This window comes from Thamnophis sirtalis, unplaced genomic scaffold, assembly GCF_051295495.1.
Source record: "Thamnophis sirtalis isolate CommonGarterSnake01/CBP01778 unplaced genomic scaffold, rThaSir2_p1.2 scaffold_2, whole genome shotgun sequence".
Taxonomy (NCBI): Eukaryota; Metazoa; Chordata; class Lepidosauria; order Squamata; family Natricidae; genus Thamnophis; species Thamnophis sirtalis.
Window position 1 is genome coordinate 69,634,201 of NW_028261382.1, and position 21,497 is coordinate 69,655,697.

The 21,497-nt window shown below is 43.7% G+C and overlaps 1 protein-coding gene across 2 annotated transcripts; it reads left to right on the forward strand.

Annotated features, from left to right (window-relative positions):
• The first annotated feature begins 1,743 nt into the window (after positions 1-1,743).
• Positions 1,744-7,158, forward strand: DGUOK (deoxyguanosine kinase). Of its 2 annotated transcripts, none has more exons than XM_014067967.2 (7): positions 1,744-1,879; positions 1,953-2,059; positions 2,312-2,493; positions 3,944-4,091; positions 4,616-4,731; positions 5,194-5,293; positions 5,919-7,158. In XM_014067967.2, exons 1-7 carry the CDS (start codon positions 1,783-1,785, stop codon positions 5,985-5,987), a joined length of 819 nt encoding a protein of 272 aa, XP_013923442.2. In that variant the 5' UTR covers positions 1,744-1,782; the 3' UTR covers positions 5,988-7,158. The 2 variants fall into 2 exon arrangements, with proteins under 2 accessions (XP_013923442.2, XP_087562085.1); XM_087705959.1 differs by having other exon boundaries at positions 4,616-4,714.
• The last annotated feature ends 14,339 nt before the right edge of the window (positions 7,159-21,497 follow it).

The following is a 21,497-nucleotide window of genomic DNA, read 5'->3' on the forward strand; positions in this document are numbered from 1 at the left end:
GTCCTCCAACCAACACCGACTGCGACCTGTCCGAGAGGTAGGAGAACCACCTTAGGACGGTGCCTCCCACTCCCACCTCCCGTAACCATCGCAGAAGGATACCATGGTCGATGGTATCGAAGGCCGCTGAGAGGTCAAGGAGCACCAGGATAGAGGAATGACCTCTATCCCTGGCCCGCCAGAGATCATCGATCAGCGCGACCAAAGCAGTGACCAGGCCTGAAACCGGACTGAAAGGGATCCAGATAATCTTTTAAGACTTGCGTGCTTCAAATGCCAGAGTTTCTGAGCCAACATTTTGGTTGCTAAGCAAGAGTGTTGTTAAGTGAGTTTCACCACATTTTACAAGTTGGCCACGCCCACCCAGTCACATGGCTGCCAAGCTACTCCCACCTGGTCACATGGCCAGCAAGCCACTCCCACAAAGCAGGCCACACCTACCGAAGAGGTTCTAAATTTTTTTGAAACCCATCACTGAATCAATCTTACAGTGATTTTCTAAGTTTAGGTGACAGTTATGTTTATTCCTATTTAATTTAGTACACAAAGTTTTAAGGTGTAATCGACATTTATAGTTATTTCTAATGTTGCATTTTACATGACACAACGCTAATTTCACGTCATACTCCGAAGGTGAAGGAGGCTCCGGCGCGGTAGGGGAGGGAGCGGGGTCTGCACATGCGCAGAACCCTCCTCGCCAGGCAGACCCATGGCGGGCGCAGGAGAGTCAGGTAAACACTCCTTCTGGGCCGGAGACTGAGGTTAATCTGGGAGGTCAGAGGAGGAATAGTGGTGTGGCCTCAAGATTTACCTCAGTCTCCAGGGCAAAAGGGCTGTGTTAATACCCATGTGTGACTCCTCCCATGCCTCACTTCGGAAACGAAACAAGAATCAATGAAGGAATACAACAAAACTCAATAATAATAATTATGAGTAAAATAAGAGGGCTAAGATTGGTGAAATCCAAATGAAATACAGTAGAAGGGGAAATAATATAAGTTGAGCGGTATCGATTGATAATTGCTATTATAACGAACAGGAAGCTCCTGTTTGTATTGTATTGTGTAAATGTGGTGTACGTCTAAGTTTTGTGTATGTGTATTTTATGTTTGTTAATAAAAAATAAATTAAAATAAAATAAAAAAGAGAAGGATGGATAGGAAGTTGGCTCATAGATCACATTACAATCACACAATCTGGATACTAGCAGTGAACATTAACACAATTTCAGGAAAACTGAAAGTGGCAGTTTTTGATGGAATTTCTCCCACATGCATCTCTCAGGTTTCATTTCTGGGTGGGGAGGGAGTAAAAAAGATTGCAGAGGCCATCATGGCAGCATGTGAGAAAGCCAGAAGGGGCTGGTTAGTCAGCCCAACTGGTGCGTTACACTGGTGGCGGTGCCAGAATAGAGGCATGTGGGTGCTGAGATCCTTCCCTACTAGGGCCAGATTCAGCTTCCCACCATGACTCCAGGCTCCACTGCTATATTATCTACTCTCCTCCCCCATTGCACTCAATTGTTGTTCCAGGGCACCAGGAAAGAAGCATATTTCTTCTTCAGGTGTGTCAAAGTTCGTTCTCGGGTTCCTTCATAGCAGCAGCAACAAGGTCACTCCATCTGCAGTGATGTAGGGCAGCTCTTTCCTTAATCTTAAAGGTGTAATCGACGTTTATAGTTATTTCTAATGTTGCATTTTACATGACACAACGCTAATTTCACGTCATACGCCGAAGGTGAAGGGGGCTCTGGCGCGGTAGGGGAGGGAGCGGAGTCTGCACATGCGCAGACCCTCCTCGCCAGGCGGATCCATGGCGGGCGCGGCGGGGAGGCTCCCGCGGACGGCGGCCAAGAGGCTCTCGGTGGAGGGGAACATCGGTGAGAGGAGGAAGGAGGGGGCGGCGGGGAGGGGTGGCCGGGCGGCCTTTGACGCCTCTCCTCCTCTCCGCAGCGGCGGGCAAGTCGACCTTCGTGGGGCTGCTGCGCAGAGCCTTCCCCGCGTGGCGCCTGACGGCCGAGCCGGTAGCCAAGTGGCAGGACGTCCGAGGCACCCGCCAGGTAGGCTGCACGTGGAGGGAGCTGCCCGCGGAAGCGACCCTCTTGGCTCTCCCGGCCAGCACGAGGTGCCCGAGCCTGTGCCGCTTTGGCCATTGCTCGGGCCGCGGCTGCCTGCTTGGAGCCTGCCCGCCCTGGGGAAAGGAGACCGGAGAGCGGAAGCGGCGACGGAGGGAGAGGGTCGGTCTCCCTCCGCCTCCCTCTCCCCCGAGCGGGCGGGTGAAGACTAGGAGGGCCGCTCTTCCTTCTCCTCAGGGCTCCGCTTCCCCCTCCTTCGGGAACCTGCTGCAGATGATCTACCGGGAGCCTTCGCGCTGGTCCTACACCTTCCAGAGCTACTCGTGCCTGAGCCGGCTGAAGGCACAGCTGGACTCCCTGGCTCCCGCCCAGAGCCCGGAAGCGGCGCTGGTCTTCGAGAGGTCGGTCTACAGCGACAGGTATGGCAGGGAGGCGGTTGGCTTTCTCTGCCTTCACCCTCCCACCCACCCCCCGTGGTCGCAGGTAAAAGGAAAGTGGGGGTGGGAAGGATACTGCCCCCCCCCCAGGAAAGCAGAACCCCAGGAGAAACTCTGTTCCCCTGACTCCTTCCCTGAAGAGCAACAAAAAATCCAGGAAAGAAGCCCCAGATAATAAAAATGCTCCCTCCTCCTGTTTCCTTTCTCTTCAGAGAAAATCCCCATGGCAGGCTAATGGCCTCTGCACAAGCCCCGGTCACAAAATAGATTCCGTTTTCCTCTGTAAACTGAACAGCTCAGTTACAATAACAACATTTTGGGCTGGCTGACTCAATGAGAAAATCCGGCTAGAAATAAAAACAGATATACCACTTAATAGGATTAAGGTCACATTATCTGACAGGATTAGAACCAGGGCCAAAACCATCCCTCTTGAGTTCCAGCCCGGAAGGGGGGGGGGGCAAAAAACCAAAGGAATACAAAAGCAAATCTCAGAGTTTGCAACACTGAAGGGTATAAAAATCTCTGTACTCACTGAGTCAATTGTCCAGCTGACCCCGAAGCCACTGCCTTACCAGCACCATTGGATTCTGTCCTAAAATCTCCTTTCCAAATAGCCTGCTTCCCAGTTCTTTTTTTTCTCACCAGCGCTTATCCCTCCATCCCGACTGGAGAGAAGGAAGCAGAGAGGAACTTTTTCCTTCTAACAGGGAAGAGGAGGCCTGCTCTTAAAAAGGAATTGGTGTCCAGCCTTCCTCTATTGCTACAATCTGATAAACAAAAAGGTTTTCTTAAAAACAGGGAAGATTTTGATTTGGTATGTTTTTTAGTAATGACTACCAAATTTCACAATTCATTAAAAGAAAAGAGTGGGGATTTAAAGAAACAAATATAAAAGGAGCACTGACAGATTGATTGATCCATCCATCCATCCATGCATCTCTAGAAATCATAATTCACTAAATTTTGTGAATTATTGTTTATGAGATACAGTATAAAGTTGGCAGCAGGCACAAGCTGCAATTATTTTACAAGCACTGTAAGCAGTGGAAGGCAGGGGTCCCAAACCCCTGGGCCTCAGCCTGTTCAGAATCCGGGCCACGCAGCTCAATTTCTGCAAGTGACGGGCATGCACGTGAGCAAGTGCCTGCTGCTCATGAACATTGAGCTGCGTGCACAAGCACCTGGCCCTTGCGCTGAACCATTTCCTCTTTGCCCCCTTTCAGTGGTCCACACAGCAGCTTCAAATTATCAGGAAAAATATTTTGGGAAATATTCTTGGAATTGGCCAAGAAGGGGCTCGCACATGAACATTGGAATGGTTCTATAACAGGCAGGGGGAGCCTGCACCCTTCAATATGTGCATAAGGTTAGATAACTGAATTCTTGCCTACTTCAAGGTGGTATCTCTGGCTTGTGTCTCCTGTCTCAGGTACATCTTTGCAAAAAATCTCTTTGAGATTGGCCACATGACTGAGATTGAGTGGATCATTTACCAGGATTGGCACACTTTCCTCCTGCAAACCTTTGGGGACCAACTTGCCCTCCATGGCTTTCTTTATCTCCAGGCCCCTCCAGAGGTAATGGAAAGGAACTGTTTTATGTTCTGTTCCAAGCTTTCTCTCTTCTCATTACTGTTCTTTGCTAGTCTTTGGTGTACTTTCATAATGATGTGTCTCCTGTTTGAGCTCTTCTTCCTAGCTGACGCGTTTCAACCGCCTTCAACCCATGTTCTGTGCCAGGCATTAAAAACAAACAAACCTCAGGTTCCTCCAATTCCTGCATTTCTGTTCTAACTCAAAATCTGGTAGAATAAATGCTAGACTGTGAAACCAGCAGTACATACCTACCCCCACCCCCATCCCTCGTTAGGTTTTTAGCAAATTGGACCTGGCAGGAGCAACAGCCAGTCTTGTGAGAAACTCAGCAATCCAGTTAGAGCCCCTTGCAGAAGAGATCCCTTCTGTTCCTTTTCTTCGAAGCAGCTGTAGGGTGGGGGGAGCTTAGTACCCTGGCAGGAAGCCTCCAGTAATCGGTTGGGCAAAAGTTCCCAGAACTTTGGGGCATCTTGGGATGGTTAGCAAGGTTGTTTTCTCATTTCTAGGTGTGCTTTGAGAGACTGCGCTGCCGATCCAGGCCTGAAGAGAAGGAGGTCCAGCTATCTTACCTGGAGCAGCTTCACGTCCAGCATGAAAACTGGCTTGTAAAAAAGACTTCTGTGTGGGTCCCAGCAGGGGCTATTCTCCACCATGGCTGACATGACCATGGCCTGCTTTCTGGGAAGGATGTTCATGGAGGCAGCGGGGGAAGAGTCCTAGGAATAGTGCCATGGGAGAGGGTTGTAAATGGGGCAGGGGAGGAAGGTTGGGGGAGAAGGACCACGGCAATGTGAAAAAGAAGGGACTACCTGAAAAGAGCTTGGAAGTAGGGTCTGGAAGGCCACCCAAACTCTGCTTATGCCAGCTGAAAGGGGAAGGACTTTTCCACTCCAGACCCGAGACTCTGCAGGGAAGCCTGCATGTCCAGCTGAGCCCCACGATGGGCACAGTGTTCTTGGCCAAGAGCTGTGATCACAAGTGAACATGATTTTGGCTTAGGACATGAAGAGACACTCAGCAGTCCACACAGGCATCAATTAAATCAAAAATATTTTCATTAGTGAATATATTTTTATTCCCGTAGGAGCCATTCTGGAGCTCTAAGAGATGTGCCTGTCTTGATTCTGGATGTCACAAAGGATTTCGAGAATGATCCAAATGAACAAAGCAAGCTTATAGGCCAGGTAAGACATGTTGGTTAAAATAAGAAAGAATTGGTAGAGCATGAAAAGGGCACTAATTCATTGTTTTTTTTTTATCAATGCACTTTATTCATTAAACCAAACAGAATAGTGGCCAGCTGGACACCTTGAACAGGATGAAACGGCCTGCTTGAATGTGGTTTAAAGCTTGCTGTCCCCATGCCAGACATGTGGCAAATCATTTCTTTTTTAAATAACCCTACAGTTCAGCTTGTCAGAAGTGGCCATCTTGTATAGGGAACACCAACTTCCTCTCCAATCAGTGCATTTATTTCATCCACAACATGGGTGAAAGAAATGGGGAACAACAGAGATGTTGCATTTGGAAATCCCCCACTTTGAAACTATTCCTGCTTCCCACCTGGGTGTCCAGAGGCCATTAATGCCCCCATTCTCTGTTTGATATGAACAGAACTATGGCTAAGAGAAGTTTGGAGTTGGAGTTTGGAGTTTATTCAATTTGTAGGCTGCCCTATTCCCTGAAGGGACTCACTACAAGCCATAATTAAGGCTCTGCCTCATATTCTCATTGTAACATACGGGTTTGCAAACTTGTCAGTTCTGGTTTCCCTTAGTTCTTTTTAAAGGGTCTTTCTCTTTTTCACAGGTGAAATTTTTTATGAAAACTCTCTGTTCCAATTCTTCGCCTTCTATCTCTACCACAGTCTGCAACTGAAGGGAGTTGGATTCTGCAACTGAGAGCTGCTTGCTTAATACTAAGGAAGCCATGTGAGTGGTCTGCCTCTTTCCATCCAGGCAGATACCAAACTCCAGGCAGGTCAGAGAGCCTAGCAAAGGCTGCTGGCCCCAGTAGGAAGAAGAAGCCTTTTGGAGCTATCCTATGGCCAAAGGCAGGGGACCGTCCTGGGCCCAGCAGAGGGCCTTAGATGCATTCCTCAGGCTGCCTGGGACTGCAAGAAAGGTGGGCAACGTCTTTGATGGACCTGCTATCCGTCCTGCTGAACTCTGCCCACAGGAGTCAAACTGCAGCTGTGGACCAGCTTTGCCTGATTAGCTCCCTCCCTTCTGCTGCTGAATTTCTGGCACCCATCTGACATGGAGTTACATCATTACCATCTTGTGCCCTTTAGCTCACTATCATCTCATGAGTCCTGCTCCCAAACGTCTTTTCAAACATCTCTTTTCCCAAGTCTTGAATGCTTCTTGAGTGAAAGTGTGGCTCCTCACTTCCCTCTCTTGTGGCTTCAGCCAAATTGGCATGTCTATTGCATTCTCATAGTAAAGGGAGAAATCATTTACAAATAGGTTTTCTGGGTCAGGGTTTGTAAACTTACATCTGATTGAATGCTTTGTTGGAAGTGATGCTGCCGCATGTTCCTGTAAGACTACTGAGTCACTCATAGGCTTGCAGGGCAGCGTCTTCCCTCTCCTGCCTCATCATACTGATGACTTGTTGGTTTTCTTTTTGTAGGCCACACTGACTTCCTGTTTGGTCTTTATCAGGAGTGGTAACTGGGCATTTATTTTCCCTGTGGACCATGACAAAACACTACACGTCCTGAAGTTCTTTTTGACTCAATCTTGGGCTTTTGCTACACCTGGCAGTTGTTTTCTGATCCAAATATTTGCACTGTCCCAGACCTACCTACTACACAATCTGTGGGGTTTTGTGGACAATTCTGAAGAACAATTGGCCCCACCCTGTTGCTTTCTTCAAAGGCCCTAAAGATGTGGTCTTGTCAGTGAGCCCAGGGACCCCAAATTAATTGCTTTTTTAGCCAAACGCTGCCTTTGTTAGGCACTGCTCTTGATTAGGAAAGCAGGGCTGTTTTTCTGAATTTCATGTCCTGGGTAATAAAATGAACTGACTGAAAGTGTCCAGTTCACTGATGCCTAAGATCATGATGTGTACAGGTAGTCCTCGACTTAAGACCATTCATTTGAAATTACTGTGGTGGGGAAGAAAGGGGCTTACAACCCGTGCTCAAAGCTGCAGCCATTGTAGCACCCCTGCAGCCACATGATGGTGATCAGGGCTCTTGGCAACCCACAACCCAGGGGGTTGGACTAGATAACCTCCAAGCTCCCTTCCAACTCTGGTACTGTTACTATCTTACCTGAAAGCTCAGAAAGTCGATAGGGAAGGGACCTTTCTCTATGCAGCCTGCTGCCTCCCCTCCCTACCCTGGGCTAGAGGGAAGGCTTTCTGCCTGGAGGAACAAAGCATCTCTGCATAGCTGCTGCCTCCCCCACCCCCTTGGGCTAGAGAAAAAGAATGGCTAACTTTCTAGTGCACCGCAGGAAGGAAGCCAGTAAACTGGACCAGTGCAAGGAAGCTTGGATCATTGGAATGACCCTTTCCCTGGCCCAGCAGGATGGCTCTGCATGGAGGGAAGCTGCCTGCCCCTTTCAGCAGCAGCTCCTTCCTTCAGTTTAACCACCATGCAGTCACTTAGCTACTGCACCTGGGAGGGCAGGGCCTATTACAGCTTCGGACTGTTATTCGGCATGTTCCATTATGGTCATAACCTGAGAACTATCTAAATCCATTCTTCACAACGCTGAGTTTTCCCATACAAGCATACAAGTCCTTGACTTACAACCATTTAATGACTTCAAAGTTATGACTATATTTAAAAAAGTGATTTACTGCTGGTCTTTGCACATGGTCACATGATCAAATTTGGCTACCTGGCAAATGACATGCATTTATGAGGGTCCCTAGGGCCTCCCAAGAAGCAAAGTCAGCTGGGAAAGCCAGGTTTGCTTAACAATCATAATTCATTTAATGTCCACAATAAAAAAGCTTGTAAAATTAGATACGACTTACTTAACCGCATCATTGGCAACAGAAATGCCAGTACAATTGTCATTGTAAATCAAGAACTGCTGTTTCTTGCCTGCCATATTCCCACTGTAATTCTGTCTGCAGCTTTTGGGGAGGGGTTTTTCCTGCAGAGCAACATGACGGGCAGACCTCTAAAAAGCTTTAATCTAGTCCCATCATAAATGCCAAAAGATCCTCCACTCTTCTTCAATGGTGTGTTGAATGCCATCTGACCAGAGGGATCCATTCATTGCTTTATTTGTCCATTTGGTTAATGCAGGGGGGGGCTCAGCCCCCGGGCCATGGCTCATTCGGAACCAGGCTGCGCAAGCGGCAGGTGAGTGTGCACACATAGCTCCATTATTTGCTTGAGTGGCAGGCATTCATGTGCCCACCGTTTGCGCAAATGGGCCCCTGTTGCTCACACACAGCCATTTCCCCACACACACACCAGTCCGCAAAGCTGGAAAGGTATTATACTCATTACAAAATAGATAGAAACCCATCTATCATATGGCATACTGTCACCTATCATACTGTCAATCACTTCTCAATTCCCATGGTTTTGTTAGTAAAAAAAAAAGGTTTGAAAAGCCATCTAGTGAGTTTATCTTTATTCCTGAATAAAAGATATTAAATATAAGAATTTAAAGAATGAGAAAAAGCTAAATAAGACACTTCTAAGAAAGTTTCAAATAAGGAATAAGAAAAATTCAAAATATTGAGACTTTACTATAAGATTTTGGAAATAATTACATAAAAACAGCTTTTCATGGGAACTACATTTTTTGTTCTATTGTAAATCAAAACAGGAATTCAACTTTATGATTTAAAAAATTTGAACACTAGAGGTCACTAAAGATTCCAGACCAGTAAAAAGAAAAAAAAAAGTTTGTCAATTGTTTTTGGTTAGTAGCAAAGTTTATAAAATGACACAAAATGTCAGCACATCTTCCGGAGATATTTGAAGAATGGGATCAGAAATTAATAGCTATATTGTCAGCAGAGATGTTTGCTTTTATAGACTATATTCCAGTGGTGAAATTCAACACTTTTTACTACTGTTTCTGTGGGCGTGGCTTGGTGGGCGTGGCAGGGGAAGGGTACTGCAAATCCCCACCCCTGGGGGAAAGATATTGCAAAATCTCCATTCCCACCCCACACGGGGGCCAGCCAGAGGTGGTATTTGCCCGTTCTCTGAACCACTCAAAATTTCCGCTACCAGTTCTCCAGAACTGTCAACCTACTGAATTTCACCCTTGCTATATTCAAAAGACGTTAACAAAAGAATGACAAGTATGAAAGAGTAAGAGATTACAGGATAAATTACAGGAACAAATTTTGCTCAATGCAGAATTATTAGAACCATAAATATTGGAAAATTGGAAAACCATGGACTGGAAGAGAAGACAACTAATGTAGACACAAATTATAAGCCAAGAGAATGACTTGTTAAGGACTTACTACTGGATATACAAAAAGACTTACTAATTAAAATATAAATGATAAAGAGAATGACCTGGATAATGACTTTTTATGAATTTACAAAAGAGATTTGTTGAAGCCTTTGGGATAAGACAAAAAAAAATTGATCAAGTCTTATGACAACATCGGAATAAATTAAAGATTAAGATTGTTAGAAATAAAGGGAAGGAATATAAAGCTGCGATAATCTTTTTTAAAAGTGCTTTTATTAGTTTATAAAAACATAAAATACAAAGAAAGATTAAAATAATGGGAAAATAAGAGGAAAAGGGGAAGAGGAAAAAGTGTAGGGTAAAAATGGGAAAAGAAAGAGAAGCATTGACTTTGATTCTTCTTTGCACAGTAGAATAAGATAACATAGAGCCTTAGCTTTTTGCTTTTACTGAGAATATATATTAGCCATTTCTATAACAAACCTATCTAATTGGTAAAACCCAAAATCAAAGTGTCATTTTACTCCCACCTCGAGCATAAATTCCAGAAATGGTTTTCACTTCTTTTCGTTAATTAAAGCAGTCAATTTAGCCATCTCTGCTAACTCCATCAGCTTTTGCAGCCATTCATCCATTGTGGGAATTAGAGTATCTTTTCATTTTTGTGTACAGAACATTATTGCTGCTGTCAACATATAACACCAAAGGTCCATTTTTTTCAAGTTCTTTGTCTATTAAATTATGGTAACCTTTTACAGATTTTTGCTTACATTTGGACCAGTGGTGGGATTCAAAATTTTTTACTACTGATTCTGTGTGCATGGCTTTATGGGCATGGCATGACTTGATGGCTGTGGCTTGATGGGCGTGGCAGGGGATGGATACTGTAAAATCTCCATTCCCACCCCACTCCAGGGAAAGGTTGCTGTAAAATCCCCATTTCCTCCTGATCAGCTGAGACTCGAGAGGCAGAGAATAGATAGGGGCGGGGCCAGTCAGAGGTGGTATTTACCGGTTCTCTGAACTACTCAAAATTTCCATTACCGGTTCTCCAGAACTGGTCAGAACCTGCTGAATCCCACCTCTGATCTGGAAAAGTTATTGGCTTATGGATCTGCATGTAGATAAGAGACAGGTAGTAGAAAGAAGATATGTTTTTTGTAACATTGCAGGGTTGAAGAATTACTAACTTGTTTAGTTTTAGAATTGTTTGTACTTATGATGAAGATCAGAAGTAACTTCTTTAAATATTTCTTTTCCTTTTTTTCCCTACAGTTAGTCCTCAACTTAAGACCACAATTAAGCCCCAGATTTCTATTGTTAAGCAAGATACTTGTTAAGGATTATTGCTCCATTTTACAGCCTTACTTGCCATAGCTGTTAAGTGAATCACTGCAGTTGTTAAATTATTAACACAGATGTTATGTGGATCTGGCTTCCCCATTGACTTTGCTTTCAGAAGGTCACAAAAAGTGATCACAGTCCCTGAGACACTGGAACCGTCATAATTACATGCCAGTTGCCAAGTGTCTGAATGCTGATCACATGACCATGTAGATGCTGTGGAGGTTGTAAATGTGAAAAATGGTCACAAGTCCCTTTTCGTCAGTGCCATTGTAACATCAAACAACCACTAAATTGTAAGTTGAGGACTCCCCATACTTGCTTTTTCTTTTCTCGCCTTTTTTTCTCCTTTCTTTTTTTCTCTGAGTTTAATTTATATTTGTTTTTGCCATTCTAATAAAATTTTCAATACAAAATGAAACATAATTAAAACATGATTAAAAATGAACAGAATGAAGATTGTCATGGAGAAATATAAAGCCCTGTGTCTGAGTAGGAAAAATGAAAACAAGATATGAAAATGAATTGGACATTCTTGTCGACTGCAAGTTAAACCAGAGCCAGCAAAGCAATGCTCTGGCTCAAAAGACCAATGCTGTTTTGGGCTGCGGTAACAGGAGAAGTGTGGTGAAATTAGTCTGGATTCCTAGGAGGGAGGGGCTGGTTTCTGGTGGTCAAAGAGAATGTGGAGCCTGGAAATTTTGATCTGCAGAAAGAGAGTAAAATAGTGATTGATTCCCCTTAGTGATTCCCAGAATCCTTCTGTGAGGGCAATGGGTGGTTTTAAAATTAATTAAATAAACATCTGTAGTTATGCAAATAGTTGTTTTGTCAGGCAAGTTTCTGTCTATAGGTGAAAAACGAGAAGCAAAACTACTCAGAAGTAACTCCATGTGTTGTTCCTCGTTTCCTTGTTCTTGGGGCCTGAGAAGAATGGAGGTTTAGCTTATTCAACAAACAAGTAGCTGTTTACCAGATTTATTTTTCACTCCTCACAAGACAGGACATAAACCCTGAGAATGCACAACTTCCCTGGTCCTTTTCTTGCTTCCTTTTTGCACCACCCAGGTAAACCTTTGTTAGTAATGGTATAAGGCTGCTGTCATCCATAATCTGGTTGTGGATGAGGAGAGGTGACATACCTGAGACTTGGGTGGGTCAGAAGGGGGAGTTCCCCTCTCAGAGCTACGCTCAGATTTGGCACCAGCTGCAAACTCAGGCCAGGGCATTTGCTGGCAGTTATCATTTGGGAGAGTTTCATGGTTTTCGGGGGCCCTTCTCCATGGATGACCAGATGTGAGGCCCTCCAGCTGAAGTTGGGCTGTACGAAGCAGGTGGTGGGTTGCCGCTGCTGCAATACCATTTCTGCCTGCTTGTTTCCTTCAGGTGGGTTGGTAGTAAAAGCTCCAAGGCTTATCATGCTTGTAGATTGTAGTCTGCCTCCAAATGGCCCGGAGTCTGGGACAGCTCAGGAGTTTATGATCACCATAGCAACTGTGGACCTGTCTAAAGTCACTACTAGGGGTTGCATATCTATATAAATAAAAATGTAATGGTTGTTTGTTCAAAATCGCTAATCTCTGAAAGTGCTTCGCCGATTGCTTTGAAATTTTGACACAACGTTGCATTCGAATACGCGAATGTTTTTATATACGTATATTACATAGATGTCACACCTGTGACAGGTAAAAACATGATTTTTTGTTAAAAATGCTTTTTAAAAAAAACCAGCGCCATCTGGTGGACATAAAAGCAACACAAGCTATACTAAATATTTCATGATTCCATTTTAATGTTTCTGATTGCATTGTTATATTGAATTTTCATAGATTTCGATTTATTTTCATTTTGATTTAATTATTTCTTGTGACATTGCGTTGGAATTGAGCTGTGTCATTTACCATAACATTCATTTAGTGAGTATAATATATTCGGAACAGTTCGGCCTCTCTCCAGCTTCGTCCCGACCGTCCCTTTATATGTGTGGCTGGGCTGCGGCCGCACCCTTTCCCCTTTCTGCCCCTCCTCTGATGAGCTTTGGCCATTTCCGCCAAGGGGAGCCGAAGCCCTTCGGCCTCCCCCTCCCCTCTCTCCCCTCCCCTCCTGCTAGGCCTTTGCTGTCTGCGGTGGGGCACCACCTGCGCCATCCCTCGGCCACCTCCCCTCGCCCTTAAGCCGGCCTACCTCCGGCCAGCCCAGCGGAGCTCCAGAGGAGGCGGAAGCGGAGCGTCTCCTCAGCCTGGCCGGCCGCATGCACTCTCCACCCTCCCTCACTGCGAGCCAGCTACGGCCTCGCCAAGGAGGCTCCGATGGGACAGCGGTAGCAGTGTCAGCCTGAGGTGCAGTGGGACTGGGGTGACCCCTGGGTGCCCCGTGAGGCGACACACCAAGGACTTCTCCTCCTCCAAGATCCTGGACATCTCACTCTTCTGGGCCACCGACTTGGGGGAGCCTGAGCACAGTTCTTCCGAGGAGATGCTCAACAACTTCCACGAGGTCAACAGCCCCAGCGCCGTCTCCCCCAACCAGCCTCGCCCGGCCCAGCAGCCCCGAGTCCTGACCAATGGCAGCACCCACCCACCGCCCCACTACACCAAGACTGGGCCACAGCAACGCGTGGCCGGGTACAGCTAGTTGTTGTAATAAGAGTGGTGAAACACACCTATTTTACACTCTTGTCATGTCTACCCAGCAGCCTGTTTCAAAGTGTCCCATTTCTTGATGGTGAGAGACAAGTCACAGGACCATCTGCCCAGGTTCTATGAAGAATATTCTAAACATTTGATGGATGACTTGGTTATGTTGTCGTCTTTTGAGTTTGGTTTCGTTTGGTTTATTGGATTTATATGCCGTTTGAAGATGCCGTGTTGTGCAATTCATCTGTGGACACAGAGGCGGCTCTGTAGTCTCTGCCTGGAAGCCCAGAGTTTCCTCAGTGGGGCACTGGAAGTCCATTGATGTTTTAACTGTGGATGTTATTCTGTGATGAAATTCATGGCTTTCTATCAGTTTCTGGGGCTGCCTATCTACAAAGCTGGTGAAGACTTCCTAGCCCAGGGGCCACCAGCGGGTTCTGTCAGCAGCTGCAGGGTCCCTTGGCTAAAGATCATTGGCGTAGGGTTCTTTCACAGTAGCTTTGTAGTCTTGGCACAGTCGGTCGGCAGGGGCCAGAAAAGGCAAGCAGTGTTGTGTCAAGCTTCGTCCCTTTTCCCCACACATTGTAAAGTTTCACTCCCGCCAGATGATGGAATGGCAGCGGGATGCTACTTTTGCCTGATGGTGAGACCTCTGGAGATGCTCTCTTCTGAGGGGCAAATCAAGAAAATCTCCCAAGGATGGAGAGGCAGCTTTTTATTTGGGAGTTGGAAAAGCACCAACTGAGGCCAACTCTTCCCTGCAACCCATCTTCTCTCGTGTTTTGGGTACAAAAATGGATATGGAGCGAGGGGAAAAGTTTCCATGAAGGCAAGGCTGCGGCCCATGCTGAGGGAGGGTCCCTGTTTCTCAGGGAAAATAAATACCCCGGGTGGTTTTTTCTCCCTTGGTAGCCAGGGGGGGTGCCCTCCGTGCCAGATGGTGACTAATTTCCCAGTCTCTGCATGTTGTGTTCATGTTGCTGGAGGAAAGTGACTGCATAATCAGAATGTCTGACTCACGCCGTTTCACTTCTGAAGACAGTCGATGCAGGAGGCCTTGCAACAACGTCACACCATCTATTTGGAGGCGACACCTGCTGGAGCCCTGCCCTGCTGCCTCAGCGGGGAAAAGGGGGGGAAGTCCCCCCCCCCATCGCCTGTCGAGCGCACCTCACTCAGCACCTGTCTGCTTCTCAGCTGCTGGGGCTCTCCAGAGTTGGTGGCTGGGAGGGACAGCTGCCCAGGCTAGGGGGACCTGCTGCTTGGCAGGCATAGATGTGAGCAGAATGAAAACAGTTTTTTTCCCGTGGTTTGATGCAGGAGAACAGAGCTTCTTTTTGCGCAGGAAAGGGGAAGGTGTACGTGCTCCAAGAAGAGCTCCCCGCCTCCCCTGTCTCATTCAGCATGAGTCACTCAAGCAACACCTGGGAGTGGGCTTGTCTTCCAATTTCACTTCAAGCATTTGGAGACCGGAGGGGTGGAAAGACAGCCCAGTTGCTTTAACAGAGTCTGAGAAAAAGCACATGATTGCAGTGTCTTGCCAGCACATCACCCCGCACTTACTAAGCATACTGTCTTCTTTTTCTTCTTCATTGTCAGAAACACACTTAGCTCACCGCCTACGCCGTCAGTTGCCAAATCCACCCACATGGTAGCGGCAGCAGCAGTGACTCTTTGAGCAAGTCAGCACTTGCTTTTACCAGCTTTGCCTTCTTTGTGATGGAAGATGCTGCCTCTTCCCTCGGTCATGGGAGCCACAGAGCTCCCATTTCTTCCTGGGAGGGAGAAAACCCAAAAGTCACCTCCCACCTTGTGGTGGCTGTAGCTCGGTGGCGCGTCAAGCCTGACTTTGCAGCAAGTGACAAACCTCCCCACCTGGGCAGAGGAAGCCCAGAGGGAGCTGCCCTCAGAAATGGTTCCATCCCAGGCTGGTCTCTATGAATCTGTCCGGCAGCCACAACCCCATGGGCCGGGGGGAGGGGAGTCTGGGGTCTGGCTTGTTCCAAGCACTCCATTTCCTCTCCAACCTGTTGGGGCTCAAATGGATGGCTTCACTGGACAGTTTTCCCCAAGATTCTGAACAGTGGGGGCCAGACAGGCAAGACCATCAAATAGCAAAGTACATTTTTATCCCTAGTGTTAATACGGGGAGTCTGTGGCTTACAACCATTTCTTTAGTGACTATTCAAAGTTACAATGGCACTGAAAGAAGTGACCTATGACAAGTTTTCACACTTACGACCATTACAGCATCCCTGTGGTCACATGATCAAAACTTGTGTGCTTGTCAGTGGTCTGTTGCATCGCTCTGGAAGTCATGTGATCACGTTTGTAACCTTCCCAGATGGCTTCTGACAAGCAAAGTCAATGGGGGAAGATATGCTTAACAGCTGCATGATTCACTTAACTGAAGTGATTTGTTTAACAATTGTGGCAAAAAGGTCCTAAAATGAGACAAAACTCACTTAACAACGCTCCTGCTTAGCAATGGAAATGTTGGGCTCAAATTTGGTCGCAAGTCAAGGACTACCTGTTTCTTGCTTCCATTTCTCACTACCAAGCTTAACAGTATAACAGAACTGGAAGGGAGCATGGAGACTCCAGCTCAAGCAGGAGTCTCTATCCTACTTCAGACAAGTGGCTGTCCAATCTCTGCTTAAAATCCCCAGTGATGGGCCACCCCCAGCTTCTGGAGGGAAGCTGCTCCACTCATTGATTGTTCTCACTGTCAGGAAATTTCTCCTTAGTTCTAAGGTTGCTTCGCTCCTTGATTAGTTCCCATCCGGTGCTTCTTGCCCTGCTTTTTGGTGCTTTTTTTGACTTCCTCTTCTTTTGGAACTCTTCCCACAACCCAGTCCTTCTTTTCACTAGAGTAGACGTAGCCAATTCCTGCAACCGTTCTTCACGTTTTAGCCTTCGGTTCCTAATGATCTTTGTTACTCTTCTCTGCACTCTTTCCAGAGTCTCAACATTATTTTTTTTTGATATTTTGATGTTTCCTAATTAATACCACTACCTTTAGAATAGTTTTATTTTGAGACATTCTTTGCAGAAATAAATTGTCTGCATAAAGAAGAATAAAGATGGGGCAGTTAATTTAATCTTGGGGGAATGGACCCAGGAAACTGAAGGGCTCAGTGGCATGTGTGGCTCTAGCTACGTGAACATTGGACATGACTCCTCGTTCAAGATCTAAACTTCAGTTGGGTCCTAAATATTCCAATGTCTTTGTCTTGATGCATGCAGGTTTTCTATCCTTTCTACTCCCTTTTGGGAAGGATCAGGAATGATCATTTCATATCTGCTCAATCCATGAAAACAACTTGTAATTCTTTTATTTATTTATTTATTTTAAATACTTTTTTATTTTCCATTTTCATAACATATAATCACATGTATACTATTACATAGCCAATATCATATTGTATTAATTAATAATTACATCAGTTCATCTTGCCATCAACTCCCAGAAAAAAAAAACTAAAAAAGATAAAAACCAATTATTGGCTCTTCTGCTCTCCATATACCACTTTCTTCTGCCTCTCTCCTCCCCCTCCTTACCTCCTTTCTTCCCTCCATCATCCTTTTCTACTCTACTTCCTTTCTCCTTCTCCTCTCTCCTCTCTCCTCTTTCTACTCCTCCTTATTCTCCTCATCTTCCCCCCTTACCCTCTCTCCTATCCCTCTCTTCCTATCTTTCTTCTCTCCTCTGCTTCTCACTCTTCCTTTCATTCACTTCGTGTATTTCAGCTTCTGAGCAAACTCCATTCTGCGTTGATGGTATTTATACTTCCATATCAATATACTTAACATATCTTAGTTTTAAAGAAAAAATAAGAGAAAACAGTATACATGTACAATCATATTACTTTAAAATCTAACACCCCTCGTCAAGCCTAATATACTTCCCTCCTTCCCCCCCTCCCCCCACCCCCACCCCCAACCTTCCCTCCCCTGACTTCCCAGAACCCATACACGGTATAAATCTTTAACAAAAACAGTCTAAAATATATTTGAAAAAAGAGTAGGAAATTGATAACATCTTTAAATTGAACTTAGCTCCTTCTTGCTAGGCTAACTTTAAACAATTTATATCATTCCCGATCTTAATCATAAGCTATCTTGAATTTCTTAGTCCCATATTTATTTTGAGTATAATCAATCCATTTTTTCCAGTCTTGTTTATATCTCTCATTTGAGTAGACCATAAGATATGCAGATATTTTAGCCATCTCGGCTAAATTTGTGACTTTCAATGTCCATTCTTGAATAGTAGGCAAATCTTCCTTCTTCCAGTATTGTGCCACCAACAATCTAGCTGCAATTATTAAGTGCAAAATCAATCTCTACAGCTGTACAATCAGTAATTATACCTAACAGAAATAACTGAGGGGTAAACTTTATCCTTTTTTTAAGAACATTTTGCATAATCCACCATATTTTTATCCAAAATGCCTTAACCTTTTTGCAAGTCCACCATATATGAAAATATGTAGCGTCCAGAGAATCACATCTCCAGCATTTAGGTTGTAGGTTCAGATACATAGAAGCCAACTTTTTAGGATCTAAATGCCATCTATAAAGCATCTTGTAAAAGTTTTCTCTCAAGTTTTGGGCTTGTGTAAATTTTACATTTCTTATCCAAATCCTTTCCCATGTATCCAGCATTATTGGTTCTTCAATATTTTGATTTCCAGTGGGGGAGGGGCTTGCCGGTGGCAGCTGGTCGTTACAGCTCCGGAATCCTGGTCGCGTTAAACTGTCTGTTGAGCAATCCATCAGCCGTCTGACAGCTTGTTTACCTTTTCTTCCGGCTAAGAAGATAAGGTGAGCTAATTGTGCTTGGCATCGCACCAACTAACTCTCTCAGATCGACTCTGGGAGGGCAGGAAGGGCACCCGAGAGCAGAATTATCTCTGTGCCAGGAATTCCTGCTGTTTTTTTAGCAGCACAAAGCAAACCACCCATCCTCAGAACAAAAATTTGATTTACTGAATTCAAGACGAGCAGACCCTATACACGTGAACTTTTAATTGTTTGTCATACAGTCTTTAAGTAATTCTGTTTCGGAGTCCATCTGTATTAATACATTATATAATCTCTTTATATGCATTAAAATAAATAAATAAATAAATAAATAAATAAATAAACAAACTTTGATCTCTTATTTGTTTAAGTAAATTATCCTCGACTTGCATAAAACCAATTTTTTGATCTGTTTTCCACCTGGCCTGTAGCTGCCCATACTGGAACCATGTTTGGATTATCTTTTCCTCTTTTAATTAATCCAAGGATTTTAGTTGTAATACACCCCTTTCTAGGGTAAGAAGCTGTCTGTAAGTAATTATATCCTGTTTTTGTACCACATTCATATTTTCTATTGCCTGTCTAGGAATTGCCCACATGGGTATCTTATCATTTAATTTGTATTGATATTTTTTCCAGACCCGCAGTAGAGCATTCCTTAAAATATGACTTTTAAAATTCTTGTCCACTTTTTGTTATATAGCAAGTAAGCATGCCATCCATATACCAGATCATGCCCCTCGATATTAAGTATTCTATCATTTGTTAAATTAGTCCAATCACTAATTACAAATAAAACTACTGCGTCATAGTATAGTTTTAAATTGGGTAATTTCAAACCTCCCCTCTCGCGTACATCTTGCATTATTTTTAGTTTTACTCTCAGCTTCTTCTCTGCCCATACAAATTTATTAATACCCTTCTGCCATTCTAACACGTTCACATCTTTTTTAAGTATTGGTAGCATTTGGAAAAGAAATAAAAATTTCAGTAAAATATTCATTTTCACTGCTGCTATTCTTCCCAACAAAGATAACTGTAACTTCTCCCATTTTTCATCTCTGTCTGTATACTATGCCAAAGTGGTTCATAATTATACTTATATAACTTCACGTTTGAGCTTGAAATATGAACTCCTAAATATTTGACCTTTTTAACTATTTCACATCCTATCATTCCTTCTAGTTCTTCCTTTTGTTTAGTGTTCATATTTGTAGCTAATATTTTTGTTTTCCCTAGATTTATTTTAAATCCTGACACTTGACCATATTGATCAATCATATTCATTAAGATCATACTAGATTCCTGCGGTTGGGTTAATATTATAACCAAATCATCTGCAAAAGCACGCACTCTATATTCTTGCTGCCTAATCTTAATTCCCTTTAGGCCCTCCAAGCCCCGTATTTTATTCAACAATATTTCCAAAGTTATAATAAACAGTAATGGGGACAAGGGACAACCCTGTCTTGTACCTTTTTCAGTTTGAAAAGAATCTGTTAAAGTTCCATTAACTATAATTTGAGCTGTTTGCTGTTGATATATTGCTTTAACTGATTGTAAGAAACGTTCTCCTATTTGCATTTTTTGCAGTGTTTTCAACAGAAATTGCCAATTAACTTGATCAAAGGCTTTCTCAGCATCCAGAAATATGAACGCAGCAGGAATTTGGTTATTCTTTCCCAAATATTCTAGTGCATTAACAATTAATCTTACGCTCCTTCTCATTTGTCTCCCTTGAATAAAACCTGTTTGATCATTATGAATCAATTGATGCATAACCAACATTAACCTATTTGCTAGTATTTTGGTAAAGATTTTATAATCTACATTAAGTAATGATATAGGTCTATAATTTTTTGGTTGAGTAACATCTTGGTCTTCTTTGGGTATCAGGGATATAAAAGCTGTCTTCCAAAATGGAGGTACCTTACCTTCCATTTGAATCTTATTAAATAATTCCTTAAGAGGTTCTATCATTTCTAATCGTAGATTGTTATAATAAGCCGCTGTCAAGCCACCTGTACCCGGTGCCTTCCTTGCCTTTAACTGCTTGATTATCTGTAGAATTTCCCCCGAAGTTATTGGTTGATTCATTCTTTCCCTCTGCTCTTCTTTAACTATGGGTATTTTTTCTTTATCCAAGTATCTCTCTATATCTAAGACCCTTATCACCCTTGTACAATGCTATAAAGAATTCACGAAAGACCTTTTGAATCTCATCCTGTTGATACACTTCTTTCCCTCTGTAGTGTAATTTGGCTACGTTACGAGACTTTTGTTTTTTCCTAATCAGATATGCTAACCATCTACCAGATTTATTTGCATTGCAGAAAGTGTTATGTTTTGCATATAACAGACTGGTAGCTACCTGGTCTGAGATCAGCATATTAAATTGGTCTTTTAATAAGGTAATTGCTTCTTTAATCTTTATATCTCCTGGTTTTAAAGTTAACTCTTGCTCTTTCTTCCTAATTTCATCTTCCAGTTCAGTTCGCTTTTCCCTTTGTTTACATCTATGTAATCTATTTAGATTTATCAAAGCTCCTCTCATATATGCTTTACTTGCATCCCATACAATTTCCATAGATGTACCCTTATTCATATTAAAAACAAAGTATTCTGTTAACAATTTTTTACATTCATTAGTATATTTCTCATATCTAAATAAATTTTCATTCAATCTCCAAGACCTTCTTGCTTGCGTCACCCCTCCCAACTCCATCCAAACCAGATTATGATCTGATAAAACTCTGGCACATATCTTTGTCTTCTTCACCCTAGAAAGCAAATCATTGGTATTTAGTATGAAATCAATTCTGGAAAAGGATTGATGTCTATCAGAAAAGAAGGTAAAATCATATTCTTCTGCATTTCTTTCTCGCCAAATATCTCTCAGTTCGAAATCATCCATCATATCAAAAAAAGACTTAGGTAGTTTCGCTCATATTTGAGTATTTGGGCGAGAAGCCTTCTTATCTTTCTTAGTGTCCATAACACCGTTCCAGTCACCCAATAGTATGCAGGACCTATAATCCCACTGTACTAATTTGGCATGAAGCTTTCTATAAAATCCATCTTGTCGTTGATTGGGAGCATATATTCCCAGTAGCAATGTCCTTTTCCCTTCTAATACCAAGTCTATTGCAATATATCTTCCATGGGGATCTGCTTCGATTAATTCAGCTTTCATA